General features: G+C 41.1%; 1 protein-coding gene across 3 annotated transcripts in view; it reads left to right on the top strand.

The window, feature by feature from the left end:
* Positions 1–22,260, top strand: part of LOC137936041 (oligouridylate-binding protein 1-like) — a 28,285-nt gene that overhangs the window by 1,424 nt on the left and 4,601 nt on the right. For 2 of the 3 annotated variants that reach the window (XM_068780548.1, XM_068780549.1), the window contains 7 exons: positions 765–826; positions 1,197–1,299; positions 9,920–9,996; positions 10,156–10,305; positions 18,246–18,321; positions 18,403–18,433; positions 18,958–19,077. In XM_068780548.1, coding sequence (XP_068636649.1) covers positions 765–826; positions 1,197–1,299; positions 9,920–9,996; positions 10,156–10,305; positions 18,246–18,321; positions 18,403–18,433; positions 18,958–19,077 — 619 coding nt within the window. The remainder of the gene's footprint in view (positions 1–764; positions 827–1,196; positions 1,300–9,919; positions 9,997–10,155; positions 10,306–18,245; positions 18,322–18,402; positions 18,434–18,957; positions 19,078–22,260) is intronic. The other variant, XM_068780550.1, reaches the window with a different exon arrangement.

The raw sequence follows: 22,260 nt of genomic DNA, 5'->3' as shown, positions 1-22,260 counted from the left end.
AATTATGCAGTGCGTTTTACAAAGTTATTTTATATATTATCATATTTTGAATCATTTGAGATTTTTCTTTTCATTTTTTAAGTTACAGTGTGATACGTACCTTCTGCCCTCTTGAATTCTTCCTTGCTGTTGTGATACCTCTATGATCTTCTTTGGTCTGAGAAAAGCTTCACCATGCACACACTCACCAAAAAAAGATGAAGAACTAAAAGCAGATGAAAGTGGAAGTTGTAATGCACAGATACACTGAAACAGAAAATGGCAAGCCATCTATGTTCTGTTATTATGTTTATTATTTGAGATTTGTCTCTGGCAATACAAGATGATATGCCAGTTACATTTATACTTGTTTGTGATGGTAAACACCAGATGATAAAGTCAAGTATTGACTGGAATTCTGAAATTTTTTCTTCTTATATAAAATTGGCAAAAAATTATATCGAAATTAGGACAATTTACAAAGACTACATGAAACTGTCCAAAAATCTTTCATGTATGGTCTCTTTGTGAGCTGACATTTGGTATCTTCTTGAGGGGTCCACAATGGTGAAGTTAGTGTTTGGTATTTGCTTGAAATCAATTTGAGCAAATATACGTCAGTTTTTTCTTCTTTTACCATTTAGTTTGGAAGTTTTCTTAGTTGATGTTAAGATACTGTTAGGTTTTCTTTCCCATAGCATCCTGTATGACCTAGCTTCTAGATAAGACTCGTAGGCTTTCTAGTTTTTTTTCTTCTTCTTCTTTTTTACTTTTATATTTTGCAGATGGAGCCGGTTCCAAGTGGAAATCTGCCTCCTGGGTTTGATTCAACTACATGCCGCAGTGTGTGAGTCCAATTGTAACAGTTTTTTTTTTTTTTTTTTTTCTCTTTCCTCTTTTAAGTTTTCATTTTGTCAGTTTGGTTTGCCTTTTCATGCTTTCAGAGCATAATCTGAACAAGTTCAGTACCCGAATGTTTTTCATAGTGAAAATTTTGCTGTTTGAACATCTGAACAATGAGACAGGACACACTAAATTGAATCATGAGACATTCCTCCCCCACATCCTCACACGTGCCTCTTCAAGTTCCCTATGTTGCATACATGCATTGGTTGAAATTTTGAGTGATGTAGCATTTGCTCTGTTTTCTTTATTTGATCCTCAATATGTTATGTATTTTTTTGTTCACCTACCCTTATGGTTTAGCATTAATTCAGGTATGTTGGCAATATCCACATAAATGTCACTGAGGCCCTTCTTGCAGAGGTTTTCCAGAGTACTGGGCCACTTGAAGGATGCAAACTCATACGGAAGGATAAGGTAGGTTGCTCTTGAATATTTTAGTCCATATATCAGTGTTGCATACAGTGTTCTTGTCTCCATTGCTTGTGTTAACGACCTTGTGTGCTTCCATTTACCACCACAAGGGATAGGGTATTGCCAAATGCCAACTGTGTACCATCTGTTTATTGTGCCATTTGAAGTATGTGCAGCCTTTTTTTTTTAATGCAAAATATTATGAAAGGAGAAAGCAAAAGGATATAAACGTAGGGTACAAGCAACCCCCTGCTCATCCCCACCAAAGGGAGCTAATAAATACAAGCATCACTAATGCTGATGACAATATTTTGCTGTTGATGCCCCATTCTAGCGAACTGATCTGCTGGGGAGTTTGCCTCCTTAGGCACTTTACACCAAGTGACAGACTGTTTTGAGGCCAGATCTCCTATTTGCTAGAATTCCTGGTTGAAATGCTAGCTGAATTGACTATCCTCTTTTGCCCACGAGATAACCTATTGTAATCGCCTTCCAATATCACTAGGAGATTGTAGTGTCTGCTGTTGGGTTTAATTCCATTAAGAAGGCCATGGACTTCAGCTTTGTTAGAGTTAGTCATACTCAAAGGTCTGTAATAGGGAGGGCCAGACCCTCCCGATCAAGGCGTCAGGTTATCTAATGAGCTCTTGTCGAAATTCATTTTGAGATGAAACGGGGGGGGGGGGCATGAACCTCTTAAAAGTCTTAGAGGAGCTTGGTCCATTGTAGGATTGTATGAATTACCTTCTCAATCACTTGACTCATTGTCGCAATTTGAGCTGAAAATGTAGCTCAAGCCAAATGAACCAAGGACCATATCTTGATGTTGCAATTGGTTGTAGGTAAAAATATGTCTCTTCAGGATGCACCAGATAAAAGACTTTACCTTTGGGGGCACAATTAGCTTCCATGCCAAGGCGGAGAGCCGATTGTTGGTGCGGCCATTGTAAGATAGTTGTAGCATGATGTAACCAAAAAGAGGCCAAAAATCATGGCAGTCCAAATCAAACATTCCTCCCTTGATGGACTGATATAGATGCCTTCTAGGGTTTTGAGAAGAGCCGCTATGTGCAAGAGATTATGATCGGAGAGTGGTGTTCGAAGATTCAGGTTTCAGGCTCTTCCATCTGTAGGAATCCATACTTGACTAGATTGGATGTGCTTTAGATTGGTTAGCTTGTAGATGGAAAGGCATGTATCTATCAATTACCAACCACCAACCATCCATCAAAAGGTTCAGCTGCAAATTTGAAACTGTGGATGAAGTCATTATCAACGCAACTTGTCTTATTTCCTGTTGGCTTCACTTGAAGAAGGTGTTCGCTTAGCTAGCTGATGTTCCCTTCGCTTTAACTGGCGCATTGTGGCTCAGATGTTCGCCCACTCCAAAACTCCTTTCATGCAAGAATAGTGACCTCCTCCCGTTGGCACCCTCAAGCTCAACTTTCATGGGAGTGCCTTGGGCAACCCAGGATTAACAAGTTTTGGGGGTGTTTTCTGTGTCTCAAATGACCCTCTTATCATTACTTGTGCGGGGTCCCTTAGGCATCTCTGACTCTACTTCAGTTGAACTTTTTGTCTTCTACATGACCTCATCATTTTCAGGATCACCTCCATAGCCTGTTGATCATTGAAGGAGATTCTAAAGTGGTGATTGGCTGGTGTGCTGGCACCATTGGGATGTATTCTATGAGATTTTGGATATTTCTTTTGTAATTTTATGTTCTTGGAATCATCTCCCAAGATCTGCTAATTCATATGTTGATAAGCTTGCTAAGCATGGGGCCTCCCTCCAATTTCTTTTTGTCAAGGGAAGGCCCCATTGGCTTGTATTTTCCTTTGCTGTAATATAAACACACTCTTCTTAAAAAAAAGTAGTAGTGACTCACCAACCCTAGTGTCTTCCCAGATTCTAGTGTTCGCACCAGATTTGACTCCATTCTAGTGATGCTTTTGAATTTATAAATAGGGTGAGTCTCCCTCAATGTGGAGCGGCCCAAAGAACTGCTTACGAAAGATGATGAGGGCTCTGAGGAGGGCCTGAAGCTCAATCGTAGTGGAGTCTGTGATGCTCATAGGACCGGAATAGGACAAAAGCTGGGTACCGTCATGTCTTGGAAGGCCCTACCATAACCAGCCAAACCAAGGTTGTCGAGGGAGCTGCCATAAAAATTCATCTTGATGTAGCCCGGATCAAGGGGTCGCCATTCCTGCATTTCTAGAGTCTTCGACGGGACTCCCAACTATATATCCTTCTAATACCCAAGTCCCCATTGCCTTTTGGTCTACACACCTCGACCCAATTAACCAAGCTTTAGTGAAAATGGTCCTTGACACTTTGTCAAAGAAACCTCATCTCAATTTCCTTCCTTGATTTTGTCGGTCACTGAAGCAAGGTATGGGAGAAGAGATAGCTGAAAGGCCATCGTACCTGATAGAGTCGACTTGATGAGCATTAGCTGATCAGCAGGGGTGAGCAATTTGCTCTTCCATGCTGAGAGGTGATTCTCCAATTTGCAGGTGATAGGGTCCTAGTGGGAAGCGGTGACATGACCTGAAAAGAGAGGGATGCAGAGGTGAGAGGTAGAGATCCAAATTGCATTCCAGGTGGTTGGCTGAAGAGTCCGGCATATCAGTAAGGGAGTATTTGCTCCAATTAACCTTTTGCCAAACATAATTTAATTAACTGACAGAAGCACCTTGACATTCAGGATGTTCTCCTCCGCGCTGACATAGAAACAATGAGTATTGTTGGTGTATTGCAGAATGGGGGTGGCAAAAGGACATTCAAAGTCTTCATCCAAGCAACAACTTTTTTGGTGGTCAAATATGGATATATGATTCAGAGCCTCAACAACTAAATTGAATAGCAACGCTGAAATTGGTTGCCTTTTTTGAGATCCCGCATCACCTTGAAGTAACCATTTGTAATCGATAAGAATATACAATTAATTGTGGAAATGCAGTTGTTGATCCAACGTTTCCATCTAGATCCGAATCCCATCTTTTGAAGAATCTCATCTAGGAAGGCTCAGTTGACCCAATCAAACACTTTTCAAGATCTAACTTAAGGATGACTTTGGCTTTCGACCCTGTAGCATAATAATGGATGAGTTCGTGAGTGGAGAAGACTGAATTTAAGATTTGCCTCCCTTTTATGGAAGTCATCTGGTGAACATTGATTAGTTTGCCAATTACTTTTTAGAGTCTGTTGGAGAGAACATTGTGATTAATTTGAAAGCGCAAGATAAAAGGCTTATTGGCCGGTAATCTCCAGGTTGAGCAACCCCCTCCTTAGGATGGAGAGCAATAAATGAAGTGCCAATAGAGCTGCTTGTGATGCCAAAGTTGTTGAACTCATTGAGCATAGCAAAGACATCATCTTTAATTGCCTTATACAACTCAACACCATAGCTGTCTAGATTTGGCACCTGGTCATTCAGCATTGCTGCTATTGCATTTTCAATTTCTTTCTGGGAGAAATGAAGCTTCAGATTGGCTACTTGCTCAAGGGTTAGTCTGTTGAAAGTCAGATCAGAAGTTGGGGGTGTGTATGGTAAATTTTCCTTGTAGTGGTGGGCGAAGTGGTTTATTATAGTAGAAATTTGAGTGGGGTTAGTAATTGGTTGCCTGTCCATCTCCAATTTACCGATTGTGTTCTTTCTTCTACCTAAAGCAACTGCTTGGAAGAAAGCAGTGTTACCATACTTTGGAATTTATATAAGTTAGGATTTATATTAACATTTGTTGTATAGATACTTACATGTATATAGGTTAATTAGAAAGGGATTAGTTGGGCTGGGTTGTATGGTATTTAGCCCATGGGCTGTCTTGTACTTGACCTAACCCTATGTTTAAATAGAAAAGAATGAGAGGGAAGCAGCACTTTCGTTTTTCCAGCCTCTCGTGTCTTGCTGTTCACAGGAAACTCAGAGCTTGGAGCTCTCTGCATTGGCTGTTCCGTCAGCCTTCTTTGGTGGTGTTGCTGTTCACGGAAACCTCAGAGCTGGGAGCTCTCGTTCTTGGATGTTCCGTTAGCCTTCTTTGGTGGTGTTGCTGTTCACGTAAACCTCAGAGCTTGGAGCTCTTGTTCTTGGCTGTTCCGTCAGCCTTCTTTGGTGGCCGTTGCTGCTCTCTCCAGCAACTTAGTTGACTGTTCTCAGCAGCCTCTATTTGGCTAGAAAACATTGACATGGTATCAGAGCTTGGAGCTCAGGGGTTTGTTCTCAAAAACTTTTTTGGGCATGGTTCAGCTGTTCTGTGCTGAACGTGAGCTTGGAGGCATGATAAACAGTACCCTTCTTCCTTTCAGGGCAAGTAGGACAAGCAATGATGATTTGACCCGGTTTCTTGCAGTAGTTACAGAACTTCTTTGGGCATTCTTCAGCAAAATGACCAAAATCTTTACAGTGAAAGCACTGGACAGAACTCATGTTCTGACCCTTATTTTTCTCTTGTGTTGCATTGGCCACAGTAGCAAAGGCATCACGTAGGCCCGATGTTCCATGCCATCCTGAGTAGCAATACGCTGCTCATCCCTAAGAAGTTCACTCAAACATGTATTCAGAGACGACACAAGATGTTGAGGCATTAGATGAGAACGAGCAATCTCAAACTTGGAACGGAGCTTCATCAAAAATTGATCTCTCTTGTTGGTCTCATGCACGGCTTGAACAACAGAGAGAGCAGTAATTGGAACGTTCTCATAAACGGTGTCGGCATAGTCGGCCCAAAGGTTTTGAAAACTCGAAAAATATTCTTTAATGGAGAGGCTTCCTTGTGTGAAATTAGCCAGCTCATACTCCACTTGAAAACGCCGAGCCGTGCTGTTTTGATGATAAACATTGTGGAGGTAATTCCATATATCCGCTGCAGTTTTATAGGGCCTCAGATTAAGAACTAGGTGAGGCTCAACAGAGCCAAGTATCCAGGTCATGACCCTAGCTTCCATGGTTGTCCATTTTGACAAAGCTTCGGCCTTGTGAGGTGCTAGATCACACCCATATATATGACCCCATAATTCTTTTCCCATGACAAATAAACAAAACTGAAATGCCCAAGCAGTGTAGTTTTTACCCGTGAAATGAATAGGTGAAAAATCTAACTTGTCAGTTGACAAGATGAAAGACAGCAGGCCAAGAGGAAGAGTTGCTGAAATGCAAGCCCCATAAAGATGTTTTCCGAAGGCAACAAAAATGCTGAAACCCTTGCTGAAAATTGCAGAAACCTTTGCTGAAAATTCCTGAACTACCATCACCACATCCACCAAAGCAGCCACACCCAGAACAACCACCACTAAAGTGACCAGACCCAAGGTCACCAACCTGCTGAACAACAGAGCACGTTTGGCACAGAGCAGCAGAACCAGAATACGTTCAGTACAGAACAGCTGAACCACGCCCAAAAAAAAATTTGAGAACAACTCCACAAACAGAATCCTGAGCTCCAAGCTTTGATACCATGTCAATGTTTTCTAGCCGAATAGAGGCTGCTGAGAACAGCCAAACTGAGTTGCTGGAGAGAGCAGTAACGACCACCAAAGAAGGCTGACGGAACAACCAAGAATGAGAGCTCCAAGCTGTAAGGTTTCCGTGAACAGAAACACCACCAAAGCAGGCTGACGGAACAGCCAATGCAGAGAGCTCCAAGCTTTGAGTTTCCCGTGAACAGCAAGACAAGAGAGAGGCTGGAAAAACGGGAGTGCTGCTTCCCTCTCATTCTTTTCTATTTAAACATAGTGCTGCTTCCTTCTCATTCTATTTATACAAGACAGCCTATAGGCTAAATACCATACAACCCAACCCAACTAATCCCTTTCTAATTAACCTATATACATGTACGTATCTAATCAACAAATGTTAATATAAATCCTAACTTATATAAATTTCAAAGTATGGTAACATCAGAATCTCCTCTTCTACTCTTTTATTTTTTTTGTTTTTTGTTTTTCACTATCGCCATAGTTGTCCTTGGTCTAATCTTTGATCTTCAATTTTAGGAGCTTGAGTTTTGGCATAATGGCGTTCATTGGCGAACCATTCGTTGGAATCTCTTTCCATGCATTTTTTATCCGAGCCCTCCACAATCCACCATAATAGGGGAGTGATCAGAAGTTGGTTTTGGGAGAATATGGTAGGATGAATTACGAAAGCGAGTAAGCCAATTGGTGCTAGATAAATACCTATCGAGCTTGGATTATTTGTGAGGGGTTGATCCTTTGCCACAATTTGTTGGTTGTCAACAGTGTTAGGGAGGCTAATCCCGCTGGAGTAGTCTTCACATACTTGACTAATTGGGCTCATGTTATGAGGCGTGTTAAGGATGATGATTTCAGCTTGTCAAGGATGGAATTGCATTCTCCAAAAGGAGGATTTGACGGAACTTGGGTTAGGTAGATTGAGCCAGGGGATGTGTTGGTATGAATAGATTTGGATAATTCGGGTTTGCTGTTCCGCTCCTGTCAGATGAATGTTATGCTCTTGCAGGGCAACCTCTTGGCTTCATTCATTATCTATAGTGACGTCTTGAGCGTCTAATATGCCAATATAGTTTTTTGGAAGATCAATCTATTGGTGGCTCTCGGGATTTGTCCTCTCAGTGTTTTGACTGGGTGGACATGTAGATAGGAGTGGATTTGGTTCCTAGTTATGTCTTGGTTAATATTTGTCTCATAGATGATTTGATTGGTGACCGGTGATTGGCGAACATCTATTGGGATTTCCTCTTGGGAGTAACCTTCATAATCTTCTTTAGGGATTGTGGAATTGCTTGAATTGTTTATTGGGGTCAGCTGCATGGGCTTGCCTGCCTTTTTAGAATCCTCTAATAATTTTGAAGTTCAAATTGCCTCCTAAAAATGATTTCAGCTACACGAGTCATCTGTTGCATGCAAAATGTCATTTCTCCCTAAACTCGTCTCCAGTAGACTCAGTAATCCAGCTTGCCTCTTGGTTAGTCTTTTCCTCTCCTCCTCATCGGTGGTCCAGTGGCTCCTATATACCTCTATCACGGCTAATGGTGATGGTGTATTATCATTGCCCACCCTAAATCATGATAGCTTTTGATCTTGAGTTGATGGAGGGGATGATTTTCAATCTTGCATGATCTTACCTTTTCCCTTCTTGGGCATCCTCACAATTTCAATGAAGGTGCCTATTGATTTCAATAGGTTTTCACTTGAGAGTTCCATAATGTTTTTGAGAGTAAATCATTCTGCTTTTGTAGTTGTGGTGGTTGGCCTACAGGGATAGAGGTTGATGAGCATGGTCCCTCGACCTCTATCTTAGTGATTTGAGAATGCCTTGAACCCATCCTCAAATGCGAACAATAATCAGACAGCTGAAACGCCTCAAGAATGACACCATCAGGGGGTGATTAAGCTGCTAGTGGCCCCGAGCCCATTGGGTGAGAGCCACAGGGTCATAGTTATCCTTCTTTATTATTGCCACCGGACCTTGTTGGAGGAAGACAATGTATTCTTGTATTGATATTGGATCCACGACAACCAACTTTTCACTTCCTACGATCACCAACTTGGAATTTCCAACCGCAAGCCCCCTCTATCCATTGCCATCTCTGGGTAGGAGTGAAGATGCTGCTCATCAAATAAGGGTGGATCTCCCCTTCTCTAGTCTGATTCTCGTCTCTAGGATATTGGCTCCACTAAAAGAGCAACAATCTCTATAGAGCTTTGTATGGTTCTCTGAATCTTCCCTCTACTCATCTTTGTTTGGGAAGATAATACACGCTATTCGCTTACCAGCCTGTCATTCATTGAGTTCAACGATCTCGATCCCTTGCCCTCTCTGTGACCGGAGATGACATATAGAGTTTTCAATCCAAAGCTTGGTCTGATCCTTCTTTTCCATCATTTCCCCTATGCATCAATATTGTTTCCAATTCCACCATTGGGATTTTCACGAAACCATGTAGCAATGTTATTTTGTTGAAATCTTCACAGCTTCAGCACTTCCCAATAGGACCACCTCCATGTTTGCTCTCCGATTGCCATCACGGAAATGGAACGAAGGCGGTAGGCCTTTCGTCCTCCTTTTCTTGGGTCGCAACCTCCCATCGATTCTCAATGTCCATGGCTTTGTTGCTGCTTCTAGTAAGTATATATAATCTCCTCTCGCTGGTATATGAGGGGTTCCACACCCATCTTCTTTGTTTCCACGATCGGGCTCATGTCTATCCGGCTGGTGCTGGTCATCCTGTTCTCCAGGTCAGCCATCCTAGTTGCCATGCCACTCTTCGTGTTGGTCACCAATGTGATTGCCTCGATTACCATGTCTCCTCATTTGTGGTCCATGGTGATGTGGTTGTTCTGAAGTCTGTGAACCTATATCAGAGAAGGATTCTCAAAAAAACAATTCGAGAAGAAATTCGTTATCAAGATTATAATCTATGTGAAAATTGTTTGCCATTATCTGTTGCTGCTTGCCCATGTGCACCTTTCACCATTGGTGATAATTTGTTCCCAAATATCAACTGTCTGTCCTTTTCTTTCCATCTACTCTATGGATGCTGGTGCCTGAAAACTGGCAAATATTGTGTACGTACTTTTCTTTTACCCATGCTGCATTTTTTTGCCATGATCTTTATGTTGCTACGTTTCTTGCAGTCATCATTTGGTTTTGTTGACTACCACGATCGGAGGTCGGCAGCTCTTGCAATAATGACATTGCATGGACGACAGCTGTAAAGACTCCTTGCTATTAAGCCTCTGGCATATTCTATTGTTATATGATTACATTTAAGAATATATATTGCTGCAGTGCTCTAAATTAACTGGTATTTTTTGGATTTGCTAGGGTTCTCCTTTGTTTCTGTTTTTTTCTAATTATGTCGCCTTTGCAGTTATGGCCAGGGCATCAAAGTTAACTGGGCATATGCCAGTGGTCAGAGGGAGGATACCTCCAATCACTACAACATTTTTGTAGGTGACTTGAGTCCTGAGGTTACTGATGCCACCTTATATGCATGCTTCTCAGTATACCCAAGTTGCTCGTAAGTTCCTTTTCTTGTGATTAGCCTGATTTTGTAGTCTTTATATTAAATGTGTTGTTTGAGCATAATTCTTCTCTAGTTGGAAAGTTAAGGAAAAAAAATGTAACACAAAATACACATGGCTTTGCATTGTAAAACAGTTCTGAAAGAATGTTTCTTTTTCCTTGTATTCTTGCTCTTTTGAGCCTTTTAATATAACTCAGTACTATTTAAAAAAAAAAAAACGAAAAGAATGAAAGAATGTTTTCTTTAGTACTCTATTTGGTTGCCAAGGTTGAATCCTTGTGTGTTGCAATATGCTGAGTCTCTGAAAGAACTCAGTTTTAATTTCTCGTCGCCAAGAGGTGGAATAAGCAGACTTACAACGGAGTGTACAATTAGAAATGTACTGACGAAAGAAAAGACATGTGGGAATGTGGTCTTCACTGTTTTCTACTCTTGTGTCCAAACTATTTAGTGGTGTCAGCTTTGTGATGCATAATTTTGTTATGTCTCTCTATGGAGAACCGTCTTGTATAAGAATGAGTGAACATGGGGTTTTTGTTTCAGAATAGAAAAATCTGATTTTTTTTTTAAATGATAATGATTTTATTACTAAGGAAAGCCAAAAAATACATCAAGGGAGGCCTCCTCTAACAACAAGTGATTGCAGGGAGGGTCCCAATTTGGCACATAAATCAGTAGCGGAATTGGCTAATCTAATAACATGGGACCAAGTACAAGAGGTAGTAGAAACGATGCCCATAATATCAAGGAAAAGCTGCTAGTGACGCCAAGGGGGGAAGGAGGCGGTGGAGCACCAACCAATGATGACTTTGGAGTCACCCTCCATGATTAGTGGACCTTTGAAGCAATCCTGGTAGATGCGAAGCCCGTGGAGGAGAGAGCCCTCCCCCCCCCCCCCCCCCCCCCCCCCCCGAAGCCAACCAAACCTGGGTTCCCAAAAGCGCTGCCATCAAAGTTGAGCTTGTAATATCTGGTTGTGGGAGGGGGAGGGGGCTTCCAAATATAGACCTATGGGGTAGATTATCAGGAGATGTTTGCACCAATAGCAAAGATGAACACAGTAAGGGTGTTGCTATCTCTAGTAGCAAACTATGATTGGACTTTACAACAATTTGATGTGAAAAATGTTTTATTGCATGGAGATTTTGAGGAGGAAATCTATATGGATGTTCCACTTGGCATTGGCATAAATCTGGGGAAAAACAAAGTGTGCAAACTGAAAAAGGCCTTGTATGGGCTCAAACAATTTCCTCGGTCATGGTTTGGAAGATTTACTAAAGCAATGTTGAATATGAAGTACAAACAGAGCTAGGGTTATCATACATTGTTTATCAAGCATTCGACTTCAGGGGGGTGACAACATTAATACTTAATGTGGTTGATATTGTAGTAATTAGGAATAATCCAGATGAAAAGGAAGCTCTTCGGAAGTATTTAGCAAAAGAATTTGAAATAAAGGATCTTGAAAATTAAAGTACTTCTTAGGAATAGAAGTAGCTCGGTCCAAGGAAAGTATCTTTGTTTCACAACAAAAGTACGTCCTTGATCTTACTAGAAGAAACAAGTAAAGTCGGTCGTAGACCATCAGACACTCCTATTGAACGAAATCATAGACTAGGAGGGTCTATGGAAGGAGAACTAGCTGACAAAGGCATGTACCAACGACTTGTTGGGAGGCTAATCTATCTGTCACACACGTGACATTGCATACACAATGAGCGTGGTGAGTCAGTTCATACAAAATCCTAAGGATGTCCATCTCCATGTAGTATACCGGATTTTACAATATTTGAAAAGCAACCCAGGAAAAAGAATTCTCTTCAAAAAGGGCACAAGTATGGAACTAGAAGCATACACGGATGCTGATTGTGCCGGCTCTATTACTGGCAAAAGGTCGACGTTTTGATATTGTACCTTTCTTGGTGGAAATTTGGTAACCTGGAGGAGTTAGAAATAACTAGTTGTAGCTAGATCTAGTGCAAAGCCAGAGTTTCGATAGATGACACAAGGTATTTGTGAGTTGTTATGGCTCAAGGTCATAGAAGACTTGAAGATTAAAGGGGAAATCCCAATGAAGCTTTATTGTGACAATAAGTTTGCAATCAACATAACTCATAATCCAGTTCAACATGATAGAACTAAACATGTGGAAGTTGACAGACATTTCATAAAGGAGAAACTTGAAAGCAGACTAATTGGTACTGTCTACATTTCTATAGAGGGCCAATTACCATACATCCCCATGGAGGCACTGGGACATATTCCAGGAGATTTTGGATATTGTATCTTCTTTTTCATGTATTTGGTCTCACATTCCGAGATCTGCAAATTCGGTAGTAGATGTGCTTGCCAAGGAGGGAGCTTTCCTGCAATCTCTTGTTGTAAGGGATTTGCTCCCTCCACCCTTGTAATTTTCTCTTGTTAATAGAAATACATCTTCATAAAAAAAAAAAAGGGTTGACGAGTTCAACATTTTAAAGGATTGCGAGTAAGCTAGGGATGGAAAATATCTACTCCCTATCTTGAGGGGGAGTGTTGAAAATTCGGAATTGATTGAAATCCCAAGATTTTTGTGAATAGCAGTAATTGGAGGGACTGATTTATATTTCTAAATATAGGATATTAGCTGTAAATTAGATTTGGGTTCCTGATTTCCTAGAATAGCAATACCTTGCTGTACAAATTCCTTGTATTTGATCAGTTCAGTATAAAAAATAATTTCAGAATTTTCTTCAAGCATGACCCCCTTCCGAGCTCTCTATGGAAGAGACCCACCATCGCTACTCCGGTACTCCGTTGGTACCTCCCCAGTAGATGAAGTAGACCGCCAATTGCATGACCTTGATACCATCCTAGAAGAGCTCAAACTCAATCTACACAAAGCTTAAACCCGAATGAAGGCACAAGGTGACGCTAAAAGTAGGGGCCTCTAATTTCGAATCTTTGATTCGGTTTACCTTAACCTACTGCCCTACTGTCTCCCATCTCTCGCCCCTACACCTAATGAAAAACTCAGCTGTTGCTTCTATGGCTCCTTCAAAATTCTAGAGAAGATTGGTGAGGTAGCCTATTCCCTTGACCTCCCCTCCTACTCCCGCATCAACCCTGTCTTACACATCAGCCAACTCAAAACGGCTACCCACCAACCTGCTTCCAGCCGACCCCTACCTCATTGGCTCACAGAGGATATGGAACTTTTTGTCCAGCCAGCCAACATCCTCAACACACAGCAACTCCATGATGGCTCCCTCGAAGTACTCATCCAATGGAAAGACCTTCCTGAATTTGAATCTATGTGGGAACCATACAACACCATTTTGTTTTGTCCCAATTTCTGTCATTTCATCTTGAGGACAAAGTCCCACTCAATTTGGGGGGGGAGGGGGGACCTTAGAGGACTGTTAGTTAGTTAGCAGAATAAGGAATAAATGAGATGGGCAGCAGAGGAGGTAAGGCAAGAAGAAAAGGGTGACCCAGGGAGGATTCTAGATTGTGCCAGACCAACTCCATCGTCAACTTTTTTCTTCTCGCAACTGTCTCTCCAACATCGGTAAGTCTTCTTCTTATTCTGGTCTCCAACATAAGCTCTTTTCAAACTGCAGACTTCCCTTTTCATGGTGACGAGAGAGAGGGTGAGGTGAATAATTTTCTCTAGAACTTCCTTACGAGTGGGGTCCTTGTTAGAGGAAATCCTTGTGTTATTTTCATTCTAGATACACCAAGGAACAATGACAGAAAATGAGTGCCAAAGTATCTTGCCAAGGTGGGGAAATGTCATAAACGCATTTTGTTGGATGAAGTTTTTGAATGAGTTGGGGAATCGGGTGCTATTGATGTTGAATAATGATGCCATATGTTTAGGTTGAAGGAGAGAGGTAAGCAGGTGATCAACTGTCTCATCAACACTGTTACATAGTCTGCATAGTGTATTGTTCACTAGTGTGCCTTTTTTTTCAAGATTATTAGAGGTGAGGATTTTGTGTCTCATTGCCCACTATACGAAGAATTGAGCCTCCAGGGGACCAGCAAGTTTCCAGACCAAGGCTGGCATATGAAGTATTTTGATCTGCCCACAAAGAGATAAATTTCTCTAGTTTTGCTAAAGTGTTGCTCTTGTATATTCTTTAAATTTCTTGGTTATTTGTTCCCTCTCAATAACCATTCTCAAAGAATTACTCTTGCTGTTAAAGACTCGATCCCTTCGTTCCAACTGAAGTGTATATATGACAACAACAACCACTAATCTTCGAAGTGTGTTGCCTAAACTAGGAAGCTGAGATGCTGAAATTTGAAGTAATTAAGCTTCCAAACTTTGTGGCAGACAAAGGGAAAGTCTACATCATAAGACCAGTCAACTATTTGAGATTGTACATTCAGATGTCTTACGTCCTTTTCTTGTAACTAGTCAGTTTGGTCATAAGCATTTTATTTTGTTAATTGATGATTTTAGTAGGTACACTTGGATTTATCTTCTTAGGGAGAAGTCTGAGGCTTTTGATGTATTTCAACTTTTTTACAATGAAATAAAGAATCAACTTGCTGCCTCAATTCATATTTTGCATAATGACAATGGTATTGAATTCATGACGGAGGATGAAGCCATGGTGTGGCCAGACACCAAGGCCGAAGACTATGCAAGTCCATTGCACAACAATAGCAGCGACGACCAAGGCCAAGTGCAATGGCAAAACCCAGAGGGGCGCACACATATGGCCGGCTCGGCAACAATTGCGGAGGAAGAAGACATACTTGAGCTTGCCAGATGGATGGCCAAGCAGCAAGACGCGCAACGACCCAGCTGCCCGGTCAACAGGCATGCAAGCGGGTCGAAATGGGGTTGCGGCTAGCAGGCATACAAGCGGGTCGAAATGGGGTTGCGGCGCGCAGGCGGGTCGAAATGGGGTTGCGCGCGACCAGGACTCCAGGCGCATCCGCAGACGCACGCGCGTGCGACCTGGACTCCAGGCGCATCCAGAGGCGCGTGAAGCAGGGTTGCGCCCAGGCGCATCCTAAGGAGTGCGAAGCGGGGTTGCACATTCTAAGGCACCCGCGCGCACGACCAGGGAGCCTTCGATGCCATAATTCGAACTTTCTGGAATTTGCGGGTTTCTGGGCGTCTTTAGAGATTTCTAAGGGCCAGGGATGGAAGTTGGTTGGTTTCTGAGTATTTCTAGGGCCCTCTAAAGGCCAGGGGAGGAGGCTATAAATAGAGGGGCATCTCCCATTGTAAAACAAGGGGGAGATTCTTAGCATTCTTTGCTCTTCAAGTGTATAGAGAGAGTGCCTTTGGCCTTCAAGAGTGTTTGGCCACCCTTTGTAACATTGTCTTCTCAATACAAAGTTGGCTTTTCTCTTCCATATCTTTGGTCTTTCTGTTGTCCTTTTTGTCTTGCAACATCTAGTGTGGAGGTTGGTTGGAGGATCCGAGGCACAAGGAGGCTGACTAGTTCTTGGAAGAGCTAGGCCGCACGAGGTAGATATTCCTCTTGGCTAGACGGACTTAACCCAAATCTAACCGCGTGACACCAAGGCTGACATATGAAGTATTTTGATCTGCCTACAAAGAGATAAATTTATCTAGTTTTGCTGAAGTGTTGCTCTTGTATATTCTTTAAATTTCTTGGTTATTTGTTCCCTCTCAATAACCATCCTCAAAGAATTACTCTTGCTGTTAAAGACTCGATCCCTTCGTTCCAACTGAAGTGTATATATGATAACAACGGCCACTAATCTTCGAAGTGTGTTGCCTAAACGAGGAAGCTGAGATGCTGAAATTTGAAGTAATTAAGCTTCCAAACTTTGTGGCAGACAAAGGGAAAGTCCACATCATAAGACCAGCCAACTATTTGAGATTGTACATTCAGATGTCTTACGTCCTTTTCTTGTAACTAGTCAGTTTGGTCATAAGCATTTTATTTTTTTAATTGATGATTTTAGTAGGTACACTTGGATTTATCTCCTCAGGGAGAAGTCTGAGGCTTTTTCTTGTAACTAGTCAGTTTGGTCATAAGCATTTTATTTTTTTAATTGATGATTTTAGTAGGTACACTTGGATTTATCTCCTTAGGGAGAAGTCTGAGGCTTTTGATGTATTTTGACTTTTTTACAATGAAATAAAGAATCAACTAGCTGCCTCAATTCATATTTTGCATAATGACAATGGTCTTGAATTCATGAATAAAAAATTTCATATTTTTTTTCTAAGCCAAGGGGTCATTCTTCAAACTTCTTGTGTATTTACTCTTCAGCAAAATGGAGTTGTTGAACACTCATTTTCTTGAAGTTTCTCGTACTATGATGATTCATATGAATTCCCTAAGTCGTATTGGAGTGATACTGTTTTCACTACATGTTTTTTGATCAATAGGTTGCCTTCTTCTATTTTTGAAGGTAAGATTCCTATCCAGGTCTTGTTGCCATTTGTTCCTTTGGTTCTTGTGTAACCTTGTGTGTTGGTTGCATTGTTTTGCTCATGTTTTAGGGCCATCCAAGGATAAATTGTCTCCTTGGGTTGTCAAGTTTGTCTTCTTAGGGTACTCTCGAACGTAGAAGGGATACAAATGTTTTTGCCCATCTATTAGAAAAACATTTGTATATACAAATGTTACATTCTTCAAGAATACCCCCTTCTTTGAGTCTAGTTCCTCAGAGATTGTACTTTCTGTTCCTTCAGACCCTAGATCAGTTATTCCTCTCCCAGTTGATGAATGTGTTTGACCTTCACAGGATGTCACTGTTGAGAAATCATTGCAGTTGTATCAGCGTAGACATGTGACTTCTTCTCAGCTTCTAGATCCCTTTTTCATATTGGACCATGACTCTAATTCATCTAAGGATATTGAGTTAAGTGACCTACACCTTCCTATTGCACTTTGGAAGGGTGTTAGGAAAGGTACTCATTAGCTTGTCTCATTTTGTTTCTTTTAGTTCCTTGTTTACTTTGCCCATCTCTACTTGCACTATTCCTTCTTCAATGCAGGATGCTTTTCTGTCTACCTAGTGGAAGTAAGCCATGGATGTTGAGATGGAAGCATTGGTAGATCAAGGAACCTGACAGCTATGTGACTTACCTCCAGGGGCTGTAGTTGTTGGTTGTAGATGGGTCTATTGAGAGGTAGAAAACTTAACTGGTAGCTAAAGGGTACACATAGGCTTATGGTGTTGATGTCTTTGAGACTTTTTTCCCTTTTTTTTGACTGTCCGACTATCTTCTGTTCGTATACCGGTCTCTATTGTAGTGAATCAAGGATAATCCTTGTGCCAACTAGATATAAAAAATGCTTTCTTGTATGGCAATCTGGAAAAGGTGTATATGGAGCAACCTCCGGATCTGTTGGTCAAGGGGAGATGCATAAAGGATGTAAACTCAAGAAAGTTATTTATGGCTTAAAATAGAGTCCGCGGGCTTGGTTTGAAAATTTTAGCCTAATGGTGATGTCTATGGGATTTCGTTAGAAGCCATTATGACCGGTCCTTGTTGGTAATGAAAGGACCATTTGGGATCTAAGTACATAATGGCATATTCTTTCAGTTCATTTAGTAACTTCATTTGGACATTCCAACAAAAAAAAAAAAACTCATTTAGACGCTTTTTTAGCCAACCAAAATGGCTTGAGACTGGTGAAATATTAGAGTCACCATGGAAAGAGATGAATTGCCATGCTTATTTTTTTTTATACTATTTTTTGCTTTTGCATCTCTTTGTACGAGAAATTTTAATGATTTATTTGTGAAATTGGTTATAAGGGAAGATTTCTACTTTACAAAAAAAAGGGAAGTTTTATCTTTGTAAGTGTTAAATGGCCAATTTAAAGCAATTTAAAATGAGCTGATGGCACTACCATGTTGACCATGCATCTATAGTGATTTTGGTGCCTGGTTTTTACTCTTTTATTTAATCCTTTTCGTTATTGTTTTAACAAGTTCTTTTGCAGGGATGCAAGGGTCATGTGGGACCACAAAACTGGGCGCTCTAGAGGATTTGGATTTGTTTCATTTCGTAGTCAGCAGGTATTTTTTTTTTTCCCAATATTTTTCGGTTTCAGAAGCATTTGCTATCTGATTTGTGTGTTGACCTTTTCTTTTCCACAGGATGCTCAAAGTGCTATGAATGACTTGAGTGGTAAAGCTCCTTACACTATCTTAATTCTGTTGCGGTAGTGATTCTTTTTCTTTTGAATTGAAACATCCTGGAAGTTCTAGAATCCGGATCCTATATCTGGAAAAGGATGGACAAGATAATGATGAATGGGCTAGAGTTCACCGGCAGGGCTTGTGGCCTGAATTCTATGTTTATCTCCTTCTGTATTTCTTATAAAGACTGAACAAGATGCCTCCTAACTTTAGTCTCTTCCTCTCCTCATTCAGTGTAAACGATCATGCCTCTTGAAATTAGTGTCCTCAATATACGAGAAGGAAGAATTGTTGATCCAATCATTTAAGAGGTCCAGATTGGATATGGTTGGATTTTCCTGAATGTAATTTCTAATAGGTTAATGCTCTGTCTTTTCCAGAGTGGATCTGGATATAGAGAATTGAAACAGTTGCACTGCGTTGAAGAGGATAATAGAAAATTATGTGCTGAAAGATTTTAAGGATCATTTGCTTGGCTGGTTTTCTCATTGGACTTTATGATGCTTATTTCAGGTAAATGGCTTGGAAATCGGCAAATAAGATGCAACTGGGCAGCTAAAGGAGCTGGTTTTAGTGATGATAAGCCCAATAATGATAATCACAACATGATGGTGCTGACAAGTGGAAGTTCAGGTATACTATTATCTCCTTGCTTTTTAAAGTAGGGGCCAAATGGTTGTAGTAAATCTTCTGAAGAACCGAGCCCAGCAGATGATTTCACTTAATTAGTGATCTAGCATTCAACTTCACCCGTCTGATGCCTAGATATAGGGCCAGCTAGACTTTTTTCTTCAGGTCTTTCATGCAGAAAGAAAATTGCAACAAGCTCCCCAAAGGAAAAAACGTTAACATCACGTCTGCCTTACTACTTCTCAGCAGTGTATTCACCATTTATGTCATTCAGGACAATGTTATCTGAACTGGCATGACCATCAACTTGAATTGGTGGTGAGCGCAGTTTCATTGGTTTACACCACTGGTTTAATGATGAGAATTTATTTATTTATTTTTAAAGATAAGAAATTTGTTTGATGAAAAAATTTCTTAATAGAAAGAGCAAAGCAAAAGTTAAAAAGAGGGCAAAGGCCCAAATAAAAGGAAAACAGGGAAATGCAAAAGGACTAGATGGAGTGTGTGTATTTTAGGGGGGGGGGGGGTGGGGTGGTGTTAATAAATTGTTGATGTGATATGCACCCTTAGCTAGAGAAAACAAGCTTGGTTTGGGGTGTTGTTGTCTAGAAATTTGGTCATGAGGGGTGCTTCCCAGCATCAATAACAAACTTCAGCGGTCTAAACTTGTCGGAAAAGAAGTGATATGCTGGTTCAATTCTCTGAAAATCCATGGCAGTAGTGTTATGGTGCGTATGGATCGAGAGAAACAATAGGATATTCAACGATTCAGCCATGACAAAGGAGGGGCTAACTGAGAAAATATTGCAAACCACTGTATCTTGGGTTTGGGCATACAAGGGACTTCCTGCAATTCCACTCTCCCTAATTAGAAACTATTGGAGAATGGTAGCTTCATTCTCAAATTCCCTTAGTGACTGCTTGCCTAGCCTGGTCCCCTCCTCCTGCTGGTTCTAATAAGCTGAATTTTAATGGGAGCTCCCTAAGAAACCTTGGGCCCGCATGGAAGGGAGGCGTTGTTAGGAACCACCTACAGACAATTTTGCTGTCTTTCTCAGGACCTCTAGGTCATAAAGACTCAACAGAAGCTGAAATTAGGGCATTATAGCATGGTAAAAAGATCTCTCTCCAAAACTTTTCAGGCCCATTAGCGGTTGAAAGGTGATTCAGCCACGGTAATAAGTTGGATGAGTGGTAGAGCTAAGCTCCCCTGTTCTCTGCTTTATATTTTTCAGGAAATTCAAGAATTATGCAGCTCATTAAAAGTTTCATGTTTGGCACAAGAGGGCTCTTCTTACCCATTTATTGTAATTAGGAGTTCTTTCCTCATTGTGCAGGAAGACTCGTTTTTTTTTTAAGAAGGATGTATAAACTATAAAAAAGAGGGAGAAAGAATACAAACCTAAGTAAGTAGTGTGTTGGAGTGAAACACCCAATTTAGCTTGAATGTTTGAGGACGATTACAGTTCAAAAGAAAAATTAAATTACATATTTCAAAATACATATCCCAATGCCGCCAGGGAGGAAGAGTTGATTTTGCACACCAGTCCATGACAATCTTGGAGTCGCCTTCAATAAAGAGGGGGCCCACAAGATGGCCATGGAAGATCTGAAGCCCATTGAGCAATTCGAAGAGTTTGGCAATGGTAGAGTCGGAGACTCCCAGTGGCCCGGCGAAGGAGAAAAGGAAACGACAATTTTTATCATGGATTACTCCGTCAAATCCAGAAGGACCGGGACAACCAAAAGTGCTACCATCAAAATTTAATTTGTAGTGGCCAGCCGTTGGAGGAGCCCAGGTTGCTATTATCGGTTCGTCGGTTTCTTATAAAAAAGGACCTAGTTGGTCAACTCACCAACTGTGGACCACATATTGATGAAGATGATATATTCTATACCAAATGGTTAAAGGAGGATACATTGGTTATTAGTTGGCTTATCAACAATATGGAAGAACATGTCTCCAATAATGTCATTCACCTAGAGACGGCTAAACAAATTTGGGAGACATGCGCCAAGTTGTATTCAAGCTCCGACAACTTACAAAGGCCATATGATATTTTACAACGGATGCTTACCACCAAACAAGGAGACAATATACATGAATATTTGGCTTGCTTTCGAGGTTTTCTTCAAGAATGGAAACTTGCCCAGCCAACCTCTACAAATATCTCTATCCAAGATAAACAGAAAGAGGCATTGATGACTGCCATATGCGTTGCTAACATTAAAGCACATCTTGAAGTTGCTAAGACTAACCTTCTTAGCTTTTTCGCGGTTCCCACTTCTGATGATGTATGTGCTACACTTCTCTGTATTCCAGACGCTTCTCCCTCTACTACTGAAATACTATCCGCTATGTACTCTGGACATAGGGGAAAACACTATCTGACCAAGGCCGAGGCTGAGGCTGAGGCAGATTTTATGGAGGAGGAAGAGGAAGAGGAAGAGGTGGAAGGACTAGTTTTGACTGAACAGATGGGAAGGAATGCACCCACTGTAAGGGATATGGCCACACTAGAGACATTCTTTCACCTGAAAGAATGCTCTATATGTGGTAGATTGGGCTACTCTCGCGAAAGATGTTATAAAGCTAATGAGAAAAAGGCTAACCAAGCCTTAGTGAGTGATACAAAAGTAGAGCAGTCTACTACAACCACTTCAAAGAATACTTTTACTGATGAAGACTATGAACTATTCCAAAAAATGAAGACTATGATAGGGTCCTCCCCAAGTACTTCTTCACCAGCTGTTGCCACCACCGCTTCAGGTATGTTTTCTGCCTCATCTTCATCCTAGATAATTGACTTAGGAGAGCCTCTGAGCATCTTACAAGTAACAAACATCTACTATACTCAGTTTCTTTGTCTGTCACATAAATTTGTTACCATTGTTGACGGTTCACAAACTAACGTTTAAGGGAAAGGATCTACTTTTGTTACACCATCACTTCTGCGATATCCTTTTCGTTCCTACTTTCCCTTTTGAATATTTTATCGGTTAGTCAACTCACCAAACATTTTAATTGCTCTATCACTCTTCACCCACTTCATGTGTGTTTCAGAATCTTACAACGAAGCGGGTGATTGGTGGAGGCCGTGAACAAGGGGGGCTCTACTACCTGGATGTGCCATAAATAAATACTACATCCACCTGTGACACTGAAACCAGGTTATGGCACAACTG

The sequence above is a fragment of the Aristolochia californica genome, unplaced genomic scaffold (assembly GCF_029961685.1).
Source record: "Aristolochia californica isolate CCGP_79_NKW_82.1479 unplaced genomic scaffold, dmAriCali1.0.hap1 SCAF_7, whole genome shotgun sequence".
Classification (NCBI taxonomy): Eukaryota; Viridiplantae; Streptophyta; class Magnoliopsida; order Piperales; family Aristolochiaceae; genus Aristolochia; species Aristolochia californica.
The sequence above is the reverse complement of the archived record's forward strand: the minus strand, read 5'-3'. Positions and strand labels throughout refer to the sequence as shown.